At 34.5% G+C, this 19,407-nt stretch overlaps 1 protein-coding gene across 1 annotated transcript in view; it reads left to right on the forward strand.

The window, feature by feature from the left end:
• The first annotated feature begins 5,076 nt into the window (after positions 1–5,076).
• Positions 5,077–19,407, forward strand: part of LOC123673892 (NFX1-type zinc finger-containing protein 1) — a 50,037-nt gene continuing 35,706 nt past the window's right edge. The window contains exons 1-5 of the mRNA XM_045608639.1: positions 5,077–5,233; positions 5,633–5,704; positions 5,808–7,774; positions 12,356–12,634; positions 12,689–13,711. Coding sequence (XP_045464595.1) covers positions 5,641–5,704; positions 5,808–7,774; positions 12,356–12,634; positions 12,689–13,711 — 3,333 coding nt within the window. The 5' untranslated portion in view covers positions 5,077–5,233; positions 5,633–5,640. The remainder of the gene's footprint in view (positions 5,234–5,632; positions 5,705–5,807; positions 7,775–12,355; positions 12,635–12,688; positions 13,712–19,407) is intronic.

The raw sequence follows: 19,407 nt of genomic DNA on the forward strand, positions 1-19,407 counted from the left end.
CTAATGATTCAACAGAAGAACATAAGAGTGACCAATGACCATGAAGTAGGTAATGAGGTCGGAAGAGCTTAGTGAGGTTCATAGCCTCCTCAAAGTAATCCGGCACATCCCTCCAAAAGTCCAGCATATATACCGCCTATACTGGAAAAAGATTCGGCCTTGCAAGCACATCGAAGCAAGGAATGATTCCTTCAAACCTCAGCTGACATCTATCACAAGTGTTCGTTTCACTTAAGTGACATTTTAGTATTTACAGTTTTTCTTGCGCTGATTATGATCGTTAATTTATTGAAATAGTCATATTCATCTAAGAAAATATTCTTTCTTCTTCGTCAGGAACCATTAAAGTTCTATATCGTCATCTTATATAGACCAAGTATAAAGACATTGTGAGTGAATTTTTGTTCGGAGCATTTTATCATCTTCTGAATTGGATCAGAAGTAATATTCTTATCCTTTAACCCTTCATCCCTGATAGGTATTACTTCTGAAGCATCATCTGCAACATCGAAGAGCACCAGGGGCGGATACAGGGGGAGGGGGGGGCATGCCCCCCCCTCGCGGACCTTATAAATATAAAAATGTATCCTGAAAAATCGAAAAATATGCGTGGGCACTCACAAGGGTGAAAGATTGCATATGAACTAGAATGGTTGAAGACAGGTTGAATGTATTGGCATTAATGCATATACATAGAACCATTTGCAGCAGTCTTAATGTTGAAAGATACGATAGTCAAAAAAATACGAGACTAGAATTTGTTATTAAATTTTTAATATTTGATCATATGTCTTAATTTAATAGGTGTAGTAAAAAGGAATTCATTATTTGTCCAATAGATCTGTATCTTGCGTTGTACAAGTCCGATCGGGTTGCACTATATGTCGTTAAAAAGGTGAGATTTCGTATTACAAAAACATTCTGACAGTTTTGTGATGAGTTGACTCAGTTAAGTTTGAGCGCGCCACAATGATGGACACTAGTAAAAAGAAAATATACCCTATATTTTATAATTTTTCTTAGATAAAGACAAAAATACCAGTCAGGCGGGTGAAAATGTAAATAGTGTTTTTGCCCTTATACTGTAATAGGCAATCACGTGCAGTTTTGGTTTCGTCGATTCCGTTCCAGTAATTTCGATATCAAAGATGCACCACGCACTGAAAGGCCACTGACCAATTGTCGAAAATATCGATAAAAGCATGGATATTGTCGAGTCCTGTTTCGATTGCTCAAGAGTCCACAATAAACCGTTTGGAACACTATTTGCATAAGGCTGATCTCAAGAAGGTGCTTGATGTATGGATATCACATGAGCTAACCAAAAAATCGCATGGACCGAATTTCCACTGCGAATCACTGGAGAATCGCAACAAAATCGTACCTGGCGATGAAAAGTGGATCATTTATGACAACGTCAAGCAAAAACGGTAGTGGTCGAAACGCGGTGAGCCTTCGGAAACGGGCAGGAAGGTTTTGCTGTGTGTTTAGTGAGATTGGCAGGGAATTATCTACCAAGAGCTGTTCACCTAAAGCACAACTGTGTTAACTATGGTAATTGAAGCCTTGTTCTTTATTCAATAATAATGGTTTTCTTTTTACTACATCTTATACTTTCTTGCGCCCTGGGTTTTCTTATGAAATAAATTTACGGAATATATTTATAGAATATGTGAAATTTTTCCTTGTTTTTGTCCTACAAAAATTTTGGAAACTGAAATATGATATGATTTACTAAAATCCATTTTTCTATAAGAAAACACTTGACCCGGTAGGTACCAACAAAAAATTCCGCTATTTTGCTAACCTATATGAGCCGTGACTTTCTATGGCCCCCCCTCAAACATCGTTTGGATCCGCCCCTGAAGAGCACAACATTAAGGTAGGAATTTCCAAACAACTGTTTCTTTGTCTAATTAAATCTTATTGTAAATCATCATCATTTTCATTTCCTGAAAAAGATTAGTGGTGAAAATCCGATCACGGATTTTCATTCTGGTCCATCACTTCCTTTGATCAGTGATGTAATTTTAGTCAAAATTTCTTATTATTGGAGGGCACACTCTTAATATCGAATAGTATTTTGGCATCATCAAACCTGTTGACAGATGGTTGGAGTATCTTTGTGAGTGAAAATGTTGAGGCAGTGAGTAAATGGACTTTAAAGTGTCGACAAAGGCATAATTAGACCTAATATATATTTTATTTACTTAAGAATCCTAAAAAATTGGAGAAATTGCTATCAGGGGTGCCGCCGATTCAATTCGAGTAGTTCGGAACTTTTACTCGATTGTTTATCATCAAATTGGCATTTAGATATTATAGCCAGTATGTAAATAATGATTGTTCCGACGACAGTTGGATCAGTACGAGCCCTTTGATATATCGGGTGTCCCAAGGTGAGTGGCCTATTAGATTATTATAGAAACTATTGATGGTAAAGATTTCAAATTTTGTGGATAGATATTTGGCCATGTAAGGTACATTTTTGAAATAATTTCACATTTCCAGTGTTGCCGGATGTACAACAATTTGGCAACAACTTTGTTATTTTGAATGGGACATCCGGTATTTCTATTTTTTTTATGATACTCCATAAGATATTAAATCTATTCACTCTTACTTTTCCATCCCTATCTTTGACGGTTTTTGAGTTATTAATTATTTTTCTAAATTTTAGGTCAAATTGGCGTATTACGAAAATGACTCTAGCTCGCTCAATATTTGAGATTTAAGTCAGAAATTTTGCAAGTCGTTAGATATTGATCTGATCTGTGTCACTGCTTTTGAATTATGGTTGTCAATAATACAGGACGCACCAAAAAAAATCATCAATTGCCAAGTTACAAAATTGTAAAAAAGTCTATTTTTTCAAATTAGACCCCTAGTATATTTTTCAATTTTTGGAATCAGTTCAACACATTCTACAATTCTTCTATTCACTTACACAGACTTTTTTACAATTTTGTGACTTGGCAAATGATGATTTTTTTTGGTCCGTCCTGTATTATTGACAACCATAATTCAGAAGCAGTGACACAGATCAGATCAATATCTAACGACATACAAAATTTCTGACTTAAATCTCAAATATTGAGCGAACTAGGGTCATTTTCGTAATACGCCAATTTGACCTAAAATTTCGAAAAATAATTAATAACTCAAAAACCGTTGAAGATAGAGATGAAAAAGTAAGAGTGAATAGATTCAATATTTTATGGAGTATCATAAAAAAAATAGAAATACCGGATGTCTCATTCAAAATAACAAAGTTGTTGCCAAATTGTCGTACATCCGGCAACACTGGAAATGTGAAATTATTTTAAAAATGTACCTTACATGGCCAAATATCTATCCACAAAATTTGAAATCTTTACCATCAATAGTTTCCATAATAATCTAATAGGCCACTCACCTTGGGACACCCGATATAACCGCTGGTTGATGAATTCGTGGATTCAATTTTTGCACGATTAAATGAATGAGCGTTGTGAGTTGTGACTTACAATGGATATTCCTCTTGGGAGGTTTTATCCCCCCTCTTGAGTAAGCCACTGGCCACGAATACCCTACACTATTTCTGTTTGCAAGCTTAAGATATTCAAAAAAGCAGAATCACCAACACATGCACGTGAGCAGTAAATGCAAATATAAATAATCTAGGCTAGGATGAGTGACGATATATGTAAGAAGTTAAAATGGTGTATGTTATTACTACTATTCCGTTTTAAACCGGATGATTTTTTAAGTTGAATCAAATCTCGAAAAAATACGAAATAAATTAATTCGAATAAAAATTTGATGGTTTTGATGAGGAAGTCCACTTATGCTACAACCTTTTCCATTTCCTTCACCCTTGGGTGAAGGGGGGCAACAACTCTGAAATTTCAAATGGGAACCCCTGTTTTTTATTGCAGATTCGTATTCTACGACAAAAAAAAAACAAGAGTTTAGTACGAAGAATTTTTCACGATTCGTCACAAATCGCTCTGTAATCTTATTTCAATTTTCAGTCTGAATAACCTCTGTATCCGTTCCAAAATAAATAAATCTGACTATGTTGAAATTTAGTTTCTCTATTTCAGTATCGTAATGAGCATAGACAAACTAATCTTAGTATCTAGTTTATATATGGTAATTACATAATAAAAACAGTGCTGTAATTAACTAATTACAGCATTGTTTTCAGTTATATTTTTCGTTTTGTGGTTGTCTGTATTGACTTCCGATCCTATCAAATTTCAACACACTTCAATTGTCAATATAATATAATTTGGACATGGTGAAATGATTTGCAACTTCTCTTTGATTCTCTTGATTCTGGTGGTGTTAAATCGATTTCGTCAGACATAATTGACGAATTTAATGCGTTATTATAAATTATTTCAAAATTCGAAACGTACGATCCAAATTTCGTAATCTGTCAATTTTCCTAACAGTCACACCAACTGCCAAGATACAATACAAAAGTCACTAGGATGTACAATCTGAATTTTTCATTGAATTTCGACCATATTTGACAAAACTCGACTGAAATAGAGAAAATATCGTCTAATACTCGTTGCAGAAGGCAATTCCAACACTCATGCGCATTTCGCATTCGTGTTGGAATAGAAGTCCATTCTGCAACTTGTTTTAGAATATACTATTACTGAACTATAAACAAGTGGAGCACCATCAACGATGTTCTCTATTTCCACAAAGAAATCCCTTTTTTGGCCAAAATATGGAGTACGAAACTTTTGAATGCTGTTATTTCATCATGTTAGCTGTGATTGCGCTTGTCACATGATGAAAAATACTTATTGTGGGCAGCACAGAACACTATAAATAGCTGACAGTGTGTCCAACACAAACTTCATTAATCTAGGGGCAAAAAGTGTATGAGTGAGATAGGGCAATGTGGGCAGTGTACAACAATTGTTCAATTGTTAACTTCAAGTATCCAAAGATGTTTCACTACAACATCTTTGGTTGTCTATGATATTATATTGATTCACTGATATTCAGTTTTTCATGATTTGTAGACAGTTGGCATTTTTGTGGTTAGGAAATTCTGTAGTCTTCTATTTAACCAGAAATAATTCTGGCTAATCTATGTTTGGGTAAATTACCGAAGGTAATAATATATAAATTGGTATGCTGCAAAATATTTTTTAATTGAAAAATAACCAAGGTTTTTCAAACCTTTGATTTTACAATAGTGAAGCTTGTTTGTGGTGTTATATTGAATGTAAGTTCTTATATTCAAATTAAATTGTTTTCCCTATGAATTAATATTAATACTCCAGGAAAATAAGAAATTTCATACATCTTAACTCAAGCGTATTAGGATTCATTACATTAATAGTGTAACTTTGGGATTAATAATTCAGCTTTCTGTAAAACTAATATCTCTAAACTGTTGTAATTTGGAACTACCTATGAAAGCAGAAAAAACATTTTTAGTGTCAGATAATCGTTAAATCTTGCATTTGAAAATATTGCTCATTTAAAATATAGACAATTTTTTCTTTTCCTGTACTTTAAATGCTGCGTAGCCTTAAGCTCTAATAATGAAATTTATCATTTGAATTTTTCAATAATTTTATGTAGCCAAAATTTCAAGACATTCAAATTCTGATTCTGCTAGGTACAAATATGCAGGGGAACAATAACACAAGGAAGAAATTCAGAACTTCTTCGGTCAATGCAAAAAGTCATGGTAAGCTAAATATTATTTGATTATTTTCAAGATATACTAAATCTTAGAGTATACCAATCTTGGAAGCCAGGTATCTCCAATTAAGAAAACAAATTCTTTTTAGATTTTAGATTTTTAGACCCTTCTACTAGTTCAAGACCAAAAAGATCACAATCACAATTAGAAGGTGGCAGAAAAAACAACCCACTTCAAAATCAACCAAAAAAAAACATTTCAAATAGAAGTAGGGAATTATCCCATTTTTCCTTCAAATATCTGGAATCTTTGTTAGAGAAGCCATTAGAAGAGGTCATCCAAAAATTAACACAAAACGAACACTTTTTCAGGTACATTGGAAATGAATTAAGTCCAGATAATACTGTGCTGATTGTGAGATTATTGAGCAAATTTTGTGATTGTTGTTTTTCTAAAATTAGAATAGAACTCTTACATAAAAGTTTGACTTCTGGGTTTGCAAATCGTTTACAGAATTACATTGTGTCTATTGCTGTTCAAAATCATGTGGAGAAGAAAATGAATTCATATTACTGGAAAGATCCAGATCATTTCTGGAATTCATTTTTGAAACTTTGTACTGTTTCCTTGAATGAAAGCCCCCATTTTTTTATAGATAATTTATTGAGAGTAGTTAAAATTTCTCAATTGCAAATAACAGTAATTGAAACTGAACATGAAGTACATATTTGTGATGAAATTAAGAATAACTTAAAGTATATTATTGATAGAGCTCAGGACATTAAATCTCGGTCTGAGTTAAAGCAGTCTTCACAAAAAAAAGATATTATAAATGATGTTGAAGAGGACCCACCTGAAGATTTTCATGAAATCAGCATTTTCCCTACAACAGATGAATTAGTGGATATGAAAAAACCTTTTCTCAGAAAAAATGTTGTTATTGGTTCATACAAGGATGTTAATCATTATCTAGATGTCCAATTCAGATTATTACGGGAGGATTTTGTGGGACCTTTAAGACTGGGAATACAAGGATTTTTATCTGGAAAAGAGCTTCGCGATATACAAGATATCAAGATACATCGTAGGGTCCAGTTTTTGAATCCTGTAACAGCCACAGAAGATTTTTGTGTCTTACTTAGGTTTCACTTTGGCGGTAAAAAAAGTAGCTTCAAATATGAAGAATCTAAAAAATTTATGTTTGGCTCTTTGGTGTGTTTCACAAGGGATAATTTTCAGTCCATTCTATTTGGTAGGATTGCAGACCGTAAAATGGAATATTTGAAAAATGGGCAATTTGTAGTAGGGTTCAACGATAAAACTGAAGTGCTTTACAACACTGACTATACAATGGTTGAATGCAGCATTTATTTTGAACCATATTATCATGTGTTAAAAGTATTGCAACAAATTAATGAAGACAACTTCCCAATGAAGAATTACATAGTAGATGTTGAAAAAAATGTATTGCACCCTAATTATGGAGATCGCCTAACTCCATATAAGATAAAAAGCAATGAGATAGTTAAATTATATTATCCTTTTCATCCAGAAGTTAGCCTTACTTTTGATGACCTGAATGAATCCCAAAATGAAGCATTTTTAGCTGCTTTGACAAGAAAATTTTCTATAATTCAAGGACCTCCTGGAACCGGTAAAACCTATGTGGGTTTGAAAGTAGCAAAAACATTGCTTGACAACTACAGAAATTGGTGGAGAAATTCACCTATGTTGGTTATTTGTTTCACAAATCATGCTCTTGATCAATTTCTGGAAGGATTAATTGGCACTACTGATAAGATTATAAGAATTGGAGGTCAATCAAAAAATGAGAAACTAGGAGGATTCAATTTAAAAGAATATGCAAGAAAAATAAATCCTGGTGTGTGGAGGGCAAGAGATCAACTTAATAGTTATTTAATGAAAATTAATAATATATCTAAGACTTTAAAAAACATCACAGGTTTTGTTTGTATCCTAGATTTCAGAAAGTTTGACAGTGTTATTCCACATTTTCATGATAGCTGGCTTGCTGCTGCTACAAATGAAGATTTACTCAATTGGTTATTACCAGAAAGATTTCCTGATTATGAAGAGGAGTTTTCACTTATTCAGGTGAATTTTATTTTTTGGTTTTTCAAGTTTGAACATCTATCAAAGGATCACGCATTGCATCAAAGGGTAATTGACTCTCCGTTCATTTTCTCTAATTTTTTATATGTTGCAGATCTCTTGATGCTGATCAAATGTTTTCATTGCATCACCATTCTAAAATCAACCAGATTATATGGGGTGCAAAAAATAACTTTTCTAAAATTACAAATGGCAATTGTGAAGATTCGTTTTGGAATATTTAAACCAAATCAAGTTTGCATTGATTGATCATCCATCTGATCAAAGTCCACTATAGGGAAGAATGATTTCTGCATGCACAGAAGATGTACAGGGTGGGCAAATTTCGATGTTTAATCACTACAACTTTTAAACCAGAGGAGATAGACAAAATCTGATACCCCATTCTCGTTCCCTTTTTCTGAGGAACTTAGAAGAGTAGTATTAATTTTTGGCCACCTTTTTTTGTTTTCGAGTTATAAGCGAAAATTGGAAAAATTGCGATATCGAAAAACATTTATATATTCGCTAATACTGATGATAAAGCTCTGAAATTAAAACATCATACAGGCACTTTACGTAGAATCCAGTAGCTTGCTCTTCTTTTTTACAGGGTTTTTAATTACAAAGCTAGGATTCAAAGTTATGTTTTTTCTAACAGGAACACTAGATTTCTGTGCCATTTTTTGAAAGCTTAATTTTTCCTGATTTCAAGAATATTTCATCAAAAATATATAACATCGTATGGTTTGAATCAGATTTTGTCTATCTCTGGTTTAAATTTACCCACCCTGTACAGGATAAGTCCACAGATATCAAGTTCTACGGTGATTTCCAAAAAATTTAGCGGTGGAATTTAATTCATTTTCAGATATTTTGTGGATATCAATATCAATTGCAATTGATGATGTTAACTTCTCGTGTATTAAATATAAAAAAATTCAAGCAAATCCACCCAAAGCCAATTTTCCTTTAATCTGGTGCGTGATCCATCATTTCTGTAATTTTCGAATTTTTAAACAATAATGATCTCAAACAATTGGTTTTGGATCACTCATGAACAATTTGAGGTCAAAATAAATTTTTTCTGTTCGCCCGCCGTGTACACAATAACTCTCGAACAGAATATACTTGAGTTTTGAAAATATCAGTATAGGTTCAAGGTCCAAATCTCCACTAAGTTCGTTAATGGGCAATATTTGTTCATTGCTTCTGGAGTTATACCCATATGGAAATTTTTTTCTCAATAATTGATTGAACACTTGTCCAATCAAACTAAAGTTTTGAAATCAGTTGCATAGTGAAGATAATTTTCATGTGAAATTCATCTTAAGATCTCTGTCTGATTTCACTGATATTTTGTTTTCATATGAAGTTCATTGATGAATTGAGGTACCAGAAATTTTCTCTACTCTATAATTATTTAACAATAGGGTGGGGTGCTATTCTTCTGCATATACATACATGCAAAATTTCAAATCAGTCGGATATGTTATTAATGAAATATTAGGTTTTTGTTTTTCGATATTCTGCTTGTGTTTCCTATGGTTTTGATGGCACTATCCACACAAAATTTTGCACGAAGCTTGAAATAGTTAATATTTATTATAATCGCAGAATTTAACCCGATTGGATCTGTTATCGAGGAAATATTGGGAATTTATTCTCCGATATTGGTAGGGGAGTAGGGTATGTAGTCCAATATGATTTTGAGAGGAAATCTTCTTCTTTGGGGGTATCAGTCATACTCTGGGGGGGGGGGGATAATACCCTCCGGGCACACCCTGAATTCAAAACAGTGATCAGCGTAACATTTCACCCGCAACTTGAAATCGATTTTCATATCAATACCCCAACTTCTTTGGTTTTGTGATCCCAGAAAGTAATTTTTTCTCTATATTTTTCTTGAATTTTTTACGTTTTTGATATGATCAGCTTGAAATTTTGCACGGAGTTTGCAATCGTCAGAAATGGTTTGGGTTTGCAATCAAAATCTTCTCCTTCAATCGCCTGTTTGCATCCACTCCTGGTCATTGGCCTCCCCTTGAATTCTCAAATTGATACAATCTTGAGCCAACTGGTGCCAAGCTCGTCCGACCCTAGCTTTGATATCATCTAACCAGCGGTTTGGTGTTCTTTCTACACCTCGTTTATATTGTCTTGGTCCCCATTGTACAGGGTGGGCAAATAAGCGAGGTAAGCGGCCATATCTCAGGATCCACTCATCGTAGAAACTTGCGGTAAATTTTTTTACCACTAAATAGTACAAGAAAACACACTGGAAATTTTTTTGAAATTCATACCTCTTCCGCTAGGGGCGTAATAGCTATCGTCGAGTAGAAAAATAAATTTTACTCGAAAATGTTTCATATGAAGTTGAAGAAATAATATCATCACTGTAATCCTTGGAAAATTCTCTATCTTTTTGAATTGTCACTTTCGATTTTACGACATTAAATAAGGGTAGGTGAAAGGGAGAAATCTGACTGATTGAAATGCCTGTAACTTCAGTTTGGCTCAACATTTTTGAGCAAACTAGATCTCGTCTGAAAGATAATATCTTGTTGATTGAGGACAAAATATACTCATGATAAATTTGTTTTTGCTAGTTTCGATAGGGAGCGCTAAGTCAGAAGTTCATTGTTTTGTTTATTTTACTCCGAAATTTCAAATGTAATGATAGGATTTTCTCAGCAGAAACAGAAATTCCATCAAATTTGCATGAAAAAACCTGAAGTTCGCAAAGCGATAGTTTCAGGCGTTATGAAGTTATGGCCGAAAGAAGATATTCTTCACCTGATGCACTGCAAAAAACCAAATTGTGTCTTTAAGTTCTAACAGAAACAGAAATCCTATCAAATTTGTATGAAAAACCAAAAGGTCGCAAAGCGATAGCTTCAGGCGTTCTGGAGTTATGGCCGAAAGAAGACACAATTTAGTTTCTCAGTGCATCAGTTGAAGAATATCTTTTCTCTAATTCTGTGGTTATTCCGTTCATTCTTCCACGTCTTGTAGAACAAAATCGTGCGAGAATATATCAGAAACGCACAGTTTTCATGGTTATATTTTATTATTCTATGTTGGTACTCCGAACTTTCCGCGACGGCTTTATCTGTCAATTCATCAATTTGCCTTGAAGAAATCAGTTCTGCCAACCAACATTTTTCAATGCAAAAATCACTAAAATATATTTATGGAAATATTTCATTAATTTCAATGAAAATGCAATGAATTAGAGAAAATAATGTATAATACTCGTACAGAAGGCTCATTCTACCACTCGTTCATTCCAAAACTCGCCACTTCGTGGCTCGTTTTTGAATTTTGAACTCGTGGAAGAATATCAATGCCTTCTGCACTTGTATCATAAATAACTATTTTCGGTCATAACTCCAGAAAGCTATCGCTTTGCAAACTTTTGGTTTTTTCATACAAAAATGATTGGATTTCTGTTTCTGTCAGAATTTAAAGACACAATTTGGTTTTTCGCAGTGCATCAGTTGAAGAATATCTTCTTTCGGCCATAACTTCAGAACGCCTGAAACTATCTCTTTGCGAACTTCAGGTTTTTTCATGAAAATTTGATGGAATTTCTGTTTCTGTTAAGAAAATCCTATCATTACATTTGAAATTTCGGAGTAAAATGAACAAAACAATGAACTTCTGACTTAGCGCCCCCTATCGAAACCAGCAAAAACAAATTTATCATGAGTATATTATGTCCTCAATCAACAAGATATTTTCTTTCAGACGAGATCTAATTCGCTCAAAAATGTTGAGCCAAATTGAAGTTACAGGCATTTCAATCAGTCAGATTTCTCCCTTTCACCTATCCTTATTTGATGTCGTAAAATCGAAAGTGACAATTCAAAATGATAGAAAATTTTCCAAGGATTACAGTGATGATATTTTTTCTTTAACTTCATTTGACACATTTTCGAGTAAAATTCATTTTTCTACCCGACGGTATCTATTACGCCCCCTAGCGGAAGAGGTATGAACTTAAGAACAATTTCCAGTGTGTTTTCTTGAATACTTTAGTGGTGAAATTTTTAACCGCAAGTCTCTACGATGAGTGGATCCTGAGATAAAGCCGCTTACCTCGCTTATTTGCCCACCCTGTACAATTCATCTAGTCCGCGAGCAACATGCATACATTCAAATGCAAATTTTTGTCTCTATTGAATCTGCAGTTTTTAAATTTACAGAAAAACTAAATTTCGAACGCTATATTGTAAGAACCTCTAGTCGGTTTTTTCCCATTAACGAAATTAACGGCGTCATTCGAAATCTGAACCTACCCTATGAATTTTAAGTTTCTAGGTCTTCCTAGAATACTACTACTAGAATAATAGTGTATACGACCAGACAGAGGGATATAAACTAATTTAAGGATGGATTTGTCATCAGTTAGAGAGTTAGAACTTATCCTTTGAGACTATTCCGGGCTCAAAATTCGAAAATTATAGACAGTAAGAGAAAATGGTAGAACAATCAGTTCGAAGAACAAGCTATCAAAAATGGATAGTGCATCTTTTACATAAATCGAATTTAAATTTGAACAATGTTGAATTTTTTTGATAGGGATTCAAAAAAGTCACTTTGGATGACTCTGAAACAGAAGATTCTGATGTGGACAATGAAGCAGCAGAAGTGAACAAATTAGATGAATTTTTAACAGCTATAAATTCGAGTCACACTCAAGATTCATTACTCGATTTAAAAACATTGAAGGAACATATTTTTAACAATGATCAATATTTGATAGATTTGGAATCCAAAATGGAGGAGGAATTATATTTTGAATTTATAACTCTAAAAATGAAAAATGAGAAGTTAAAAGCTGCATATGAATTTGTGAGGGTGAGTTAGTTTTCTTTTGTCAGTCACTGAAAAATATCAATTTCACTATTTCAGGAACAATTATCGATGGCTTCTACAAGGATAGCCGAAGAGGAGCTGATTGATGTTAGAACCAGTCAATATATTTCTTTAGAAGATAGGTGGAAATTATATTTCTGTTGGTTGGACTTATATAAAAAACATTTGTTGGAGCAGTATGACCAAAACTATCTTGCATATAGAAGAAGATTTGAAATATACAATGAGTTGAAGGAAATGGCAAATATTGAAATTCTGAAAGATATGAAAGTAATTGGAATGACTACCACTGGTGCTGCACGTCTCCATTCAACCCTGCAAGTACTGAAATGTCCTATTGTTATAGTGGAGGAGGCAGCTGAAGTTTTGGAAGCACATATTGTTTCTGCTTTAACTCAAAATTGCCAACAGCTGATACTGATTGGAGATCATCAACAATTGAGGCCCAGTACAGCCAATTATAAAATAGAAACATTTTATAAATTGGGTATTAGTTTATTTGAAAGGATGATAATGAATAAAGTTCAATGTTTTACTCTTGATATTCAACACAGAATGAGGCCAGAAATTTCGGCATTAATAAAACCAACCATATACCCAAATTTGAAAGATCATGAATCTGTTAAATTGAGACCACTCATCAAAGGAGTGGATAAATGTTTGTATTTTGTTGATCATAAGATTCGAGAGGAATCACATTCAGATAATTCAAAGAAAAACTTGCATGAAGCAAGATTCTTGATTCAGTTGGCCAGATATCTTATACTTAATGGATATCATTCTGAACAAATTACAATTCTAGCAGCATATTTGGGACAAATGTTTGAACTACAAAAAGAGAAAAAGAAAATGGACCTTCTCAAAAATGTTAGGATTTCCGTACTTGATAATTATCAAGGAGAAGAAAGTGATATTATTTTGTTATCCCTAGTAAGAAATAATGATGAGAACAGTATTGGATTTCTATCTATTGAAAACAGAGTATGTGTAGCCTTGTCTCGTGCCCGCAATGGGTTCTATATTATGGGTAATATGACTCTTCTTTGCAATAAGTCACCGGTGAGTATTTTTCTTCAATATTTTCCTCTTTGACACTCCAAAGCCTTTCAGAATCTCAAAGCTTATTCGGGACAACTGATGTTATTCTGTGTAGGTTCGTTTGTGTTCTTTTAAAATCTTTTAATCTAACTATAAGCAGAAACTAATGCAGTATTAATAATACATATAATGAAACTGAAGCAAACCAAACATGAATTATCTTTTTAAAAACTCTTTCTATTAACTGATGGCTGTATAATTTTATCACTATGTCTATCCTTTTTCAATTTTGAGCTCGGACTTTTTCGACTCTCCGATGGCGAATCTGTTCTCAAATTCAATTTTGTCTGCCCGTCAGTGTACACCAGTGGCGTACCCAAGGGTGGCAATTTCTCCAATTTTATTGGACCCTAAAGTAAATAATCTAATAATCCCCTATGTCGCAAAAAATTTCTTTGTCTGAAGTTTGGATTCCATTAGTCACTGCATTAACATTTTTTCTCACAAAGATAGGTTAGTAGGTTTAGTATATTTTGTTGATTAGTTTGAGGTGGATGACGTGAAATTATTCTATTCTCTATTATATTCTATGTTTAACTTTTAATGTTAACTAATCAAAATCTTATTATGTGCAAGCAAACTTCTTTGTGAGACTTCTTCAAAAGAAGGAAAATTAATGCAGGAGAAGTTTTTCGCGTTTGAATACAACAGCTGACAGGGGAAAATCAATCTCTGGATGTGTTGTAAATTCAAAGGACACTATTCCCCCAAGGCTTATTTATTTCTGGCTCTGTTATCAGTGTACACATTAACTTTCGAACGAAAGGAACTAGAAAATTAAAATTTTCAGGTTAGGTTTGGATCCCGAATGCCGCAGTTAATTGCATTTTTCGTCGAAGTGAAATAAGAAATTTTTTAAATCTGAAATAATCGTTCACTTACTTTTTATTGGAAATGTATTTTTATCCAAGGTCTGCGTAATAATCGAATTTGAATTTCGCGCCAATTGTCATTTCTATGTCGATAATGTAGGATTCCATCAAGGTTTATAGATTTAGACAGGTTGTCTTGTAACTTTCAACCAATCAGCGTCAACCATTCGTGACGTCACTCGGTTTACACATTCAAATAAATAACATTTGATTGTAATGAAATCGTGGGTTTTCACTGATTTTCTTATTAGTATGATCGCGCATATCTTTGTAGCCTCTCCTAAATAGTCTTCAATATCTTCAATCATAAAATAGCTACGATAAAATGTCTGTCAATGATGGCCAATGGCGATGCAGACACTCTATAGACCTTGTCAGACATTGGATGACGCGTTACCCCACTCTTCACTGTTTTATAGAAGTCGCAGACAACTCCATTCAATGAGAAATTGCTGTTTTTCCTTAGTTCAAGTTTATCCTCGATAACTCTTAAAGTTTTTGTTAGATATTTGAGTTGCAATGGATATGAAGAATTATTCAACAGTAAGAACAATTTCATATATTAAAAACTGACAATCAATCAATCAAATGACGAAAGGCAACTATTCAGTTCATACAATAAAATACTTCTGAATTGATGTATTACAATATTTCTTTTCAACACTCTTAATTAGTGATAGAACGATATCACTTTTTTTTGCCGATACGATATATCGGCCGATACCGATATTTACGTGCCGATATACCGATATATCGTATCGGCAAACCTAACTACCGAAGCGAAATCCGGGGAAGTCCCGTTTCATAATACATATAATTCCGTTGCGAGGAAACAGTTGCGATTGCGCCATCTATTCATACACGTCCCAAGGAAAAACCGGGGAAGTCCCGTTTTATGATTCCGTCGCGGGGGAACGTTAGTAATTCGTAGTGAGGGACGTTTCGGATTTCCCCTAACATTCTGTATTCTGATTCTGTAGTGCTAACATGGCGTTTTTAACTGACCTATGTTTGTTAGTATAGTTGTTTAATGTTGATTTGTTTTCCTTTTTTAATAAAAAATATTTCCCTTAGAATGAAAAATCTTATTTTGTTTGATAAAGTATTCCATTTTTGCACTGAGGAGGCAAAAAAAATTTGCCGATATTTTTGCCGATATTCTTTGCCGATACGATACGATACGATATATCGGCAACAACTGCCGATATGCCGATATACCGATATCAATATCGGTATCGTTCTATCCCTACTATTAATACAGCAATCTTGAGAAGTTAACAAATTAAGACAAACTCATAGCTTCAACACAAAACTCCAGTTTTGGTTTTGGTAATGGCTTTGTACAAATGTCAGCTATCATTTTACTGGATGGTAAATATGCTAACTCAACTTCTCCATTGGCTATCTTTTCTCTTATGAAATGAAAACGAACATCAATGTGCTTGGTTCTCCTATTCAAAATGGGATTATTGGAAATCTTTTGTGCACTTTGATTGGCGTTATAAATTTTTATAGGTTTTGAGGAATTCACAAGTTCTGACAGTAATCCTCTTAGATGAACAGCTACTTTAGCAGATTCGCTGAGTGCCATGTATTCTGCTTCACATGAAGACATTGCAATAGTGGTCTGCTTGCGACATTCCCAAGAAACTATTGCAATCGCATATATGAAACAATAACCTGCATACGATTTTCGGCTAGTTGCATCACTGGCATAATCTGCATCAGTATAGCCAGTTATTTCTTCATTTCACTACTGATAAATTAAAGCAGCTCCTTCCATCCTTAACAATAATCCTTCATCATAAACAAATCATTTAAGGAAAGTGTCCTACCAGAATCTTTAAAAATAGCTGTTGTCAGAACGATCTATTAGAAAGGAAATGTCGAGGATCCTAGTAACTATCGGCCAATAAGCCTCCTCACATCATTCTCCAAGATTTTTGAAAAAATATTGGTGAATTGATTTTTAAGTTTTTTCCATAAATCCCAGATTTTTTCCAAATGTCAACATGGATTTGTGAAGTCCAAAAGCACAGAGACGGCGCTTTTTGAGTTGACACGATTAATTCTTGAAGTACTTGAAAGAGGAGAAGTACCAATAGGCCTCTTCATTGATCTCTCCAAGGCCTTTGATAGCGTTGACCACACTAGGTTACTATATAAACTTTTCTGTTGCGCAGTGCGGGGTCAGCAGTTGAACTTAGTGCGGAGTTATCTGGAAAATCGAGTACAACTAGTCAGTATTGAAGTTAATGGGAAGAATTATGTATCTTCCGATATGCAGATACAGGTTGGTGTACCGCAGGGAGGTATTGTCGCACCGATACTTTTTTGGTATATGTCAATGACTTGCCAGATATCGTTCCTGGTCTAGTAGAGGTGTTTATTATTATTATTATTATTATTACAAAATGGATAAGAGAGGAGGCAAACAAGCCTATAACTCTCAGGAAAAAAAATACAGAAAAATTTACATAACACCAATACCCTAAAATAAAGAAAATGCTAAAACGACATTAAAGTGCATCCAACAGATTTTTAAAAGTATTCACACTTGGGGCGTCCGCTATCCAGCCTGGTAATGAATTCCACTTATCAAACACCCTGTTGCAGAGGAAATGTTGCCTTTGAGATGTCCGATAGTTTTCGTGGTACAATTTCAGCTGGTGGCCACGAAGATTGTTGGTATTGAGGGCAAACAAGTTGCTCAGATCACAACCGAACAGACCGTGTAACGCTCTATAGGTCACTATCAAATCGCCACGTTCACGGCGCTCACGGAAAGAACGAAGACCGAACAAGCGCAATCTTTCGCTATAGCTTGGGCGAATCGCACCATACGGCACACGCGTTGCATACCGCTGAACCTTCTCGAGCCTCTCCCGATCACCCGCGAGTGCCGCCGCCCAAACAGGACCGGCGAACTCCATGATGGGCCGCACGTAAGTGGTATACAGAGTCTTAGCTGTACTCACAGAACACCTGGGGAAGGTCCTTCTTATTAGATACACCATTCTCTTCGCCTTTGACACAACACTATCGACATGAGCCGACCAAGATAAATCAGATGACATGATCACTCCTAAATCGCCATGTTGTTCGGCAGATTGAAGTGGAACACCATCAATGTTGTACTGTCTCCTCGGATTATTCCTGCCCAAATGTAAAACCCTGCACTTTTGAACATTCAGGGGAAGAAGCCATTCCTGACACCACTCAGAGATACGATTCAGATCACTCTGGATTGTAGAGGAGAAAGCATTGGCGAACAATTTAAAGTCATCTGCATAAGCTGAACACTCAGAGGATACCAGTTGTGGAAGATCAGCCACATAAATCAGAAATAGCAGTGGGCCGAGCATGTATGCGGATGATGCAAATACTTTGGTCTCTGCCTCCGATATACCCAAGGGAACCAAGATGACACAAAATACCCTGTCTACTATTGCCAACTGGTGTTCACAAAATAAATTATCGATAAACGTGGACAATACTGAATGTGTGTTCTTTTCTACATCGCATTCAAAATGGTCGAAACCTGAAACGATCACTCTTCTTCATAAAAACGTAGATATAGGAGATAATACAAAATTTTTAGGAGTGGTATTGGATCAGCTTCTATGTTGGTCTGATCATATCGAAATATTACAGCGCAGATTGAATTCTGTACTATATACTCTACGAGTTTTATTTCAGCAAACTGACTTGAACCCGTCTAAGACGGTATATTTTTCCAACTTCCACTCTATTCTGTCTTACGGTATTATTATTTGGGGAAATAGCTCTGATATCAAGAGGCTATTTATCATACAAAAACGCGCATTGAGAGTGATGCTCCGACTATCTTTTAGAGCCTCGTGTCGTGGGATGTTCAGAGCTCAGGGAATAGTGAATAGTAATAACAGTGGGACTTTACATATTGAAATGTCTAGTTTTTCTCCGAAAGAATAATCATTACTTCGAACAGTATTAGAACATGAATAACACTAGAAGAATTAATTTCTTTCATCTTCCGAAACATTCTCTCACGCTGTCTCAGAGAAATGTAGAGTATATGTGCCTCAAGCTACAATCTACCAAGAGATATCCAGTTGATATCTGATATGAAGAAGTACAAAGATGCTGTAAGAACTTTCTTGATAAGAATTGAACCATACTGGATAACTGGATATTTTAACTGCGATTTCCAAGTCTGATCGGTCTCTTTTGGTAATTTCTCATTTTCATATCTGTATTTAGTTTGACTTGTTTTCTTTTCGAATTGTATTTAGATTGGGAAAATAAAATTATATTATTATTATTAATATCTAAGAACACGTTTAGCAGCTTGCCAGTGGTCTTCATTATGTTTCGAATTGAACTGACTTAGATAAGAACATGCATACGATATGTCAGGTCTAGAAGTGACACTCAAGTACATTAAACATCCTATTAGTTGCTGGTACGACAATTCTATACATTTTTTGCTTTCTTCTGGTGAAAGTTTTTCTGCATCATTGGCGTAGATAATGGTTTATAGCCGAACATGCCAAATTTGCTTAGAACGTCGTAAATGTACTTTTTTTGTCAAATAGTAGCACCTCCATCTAAATTTTTCTGTATTTTCATGCCCAAACCTTATGTGTTGCTCCGAGATCTTTTATTTTAAAGTGTTGGGATAACTGTTTCTTTAGTTTCGCAATCTCAGTCAAATTGTTGTGAAATAAAAAGAAATCGCCGACGTAAAGAGCAATTATAACAATACTATCCTTCTTTTCTAGAATGTAAATGCAACTTTCATGT

Source organism: Harmonia axyridis, chromosome 2, assembly GCF_914767665.1.
Source record: "Harmonia axyridis chromosome 2, icHarAxyr1.1, whole genome shotgun sequence".
In the NCBI taxonomy this organism is placed as follows: Eukaryota; Metazoa; Arthropoda; class Insecta; order Coleoptera; family Coccinellidae; genus Harmonia; species Harmonia axyridis.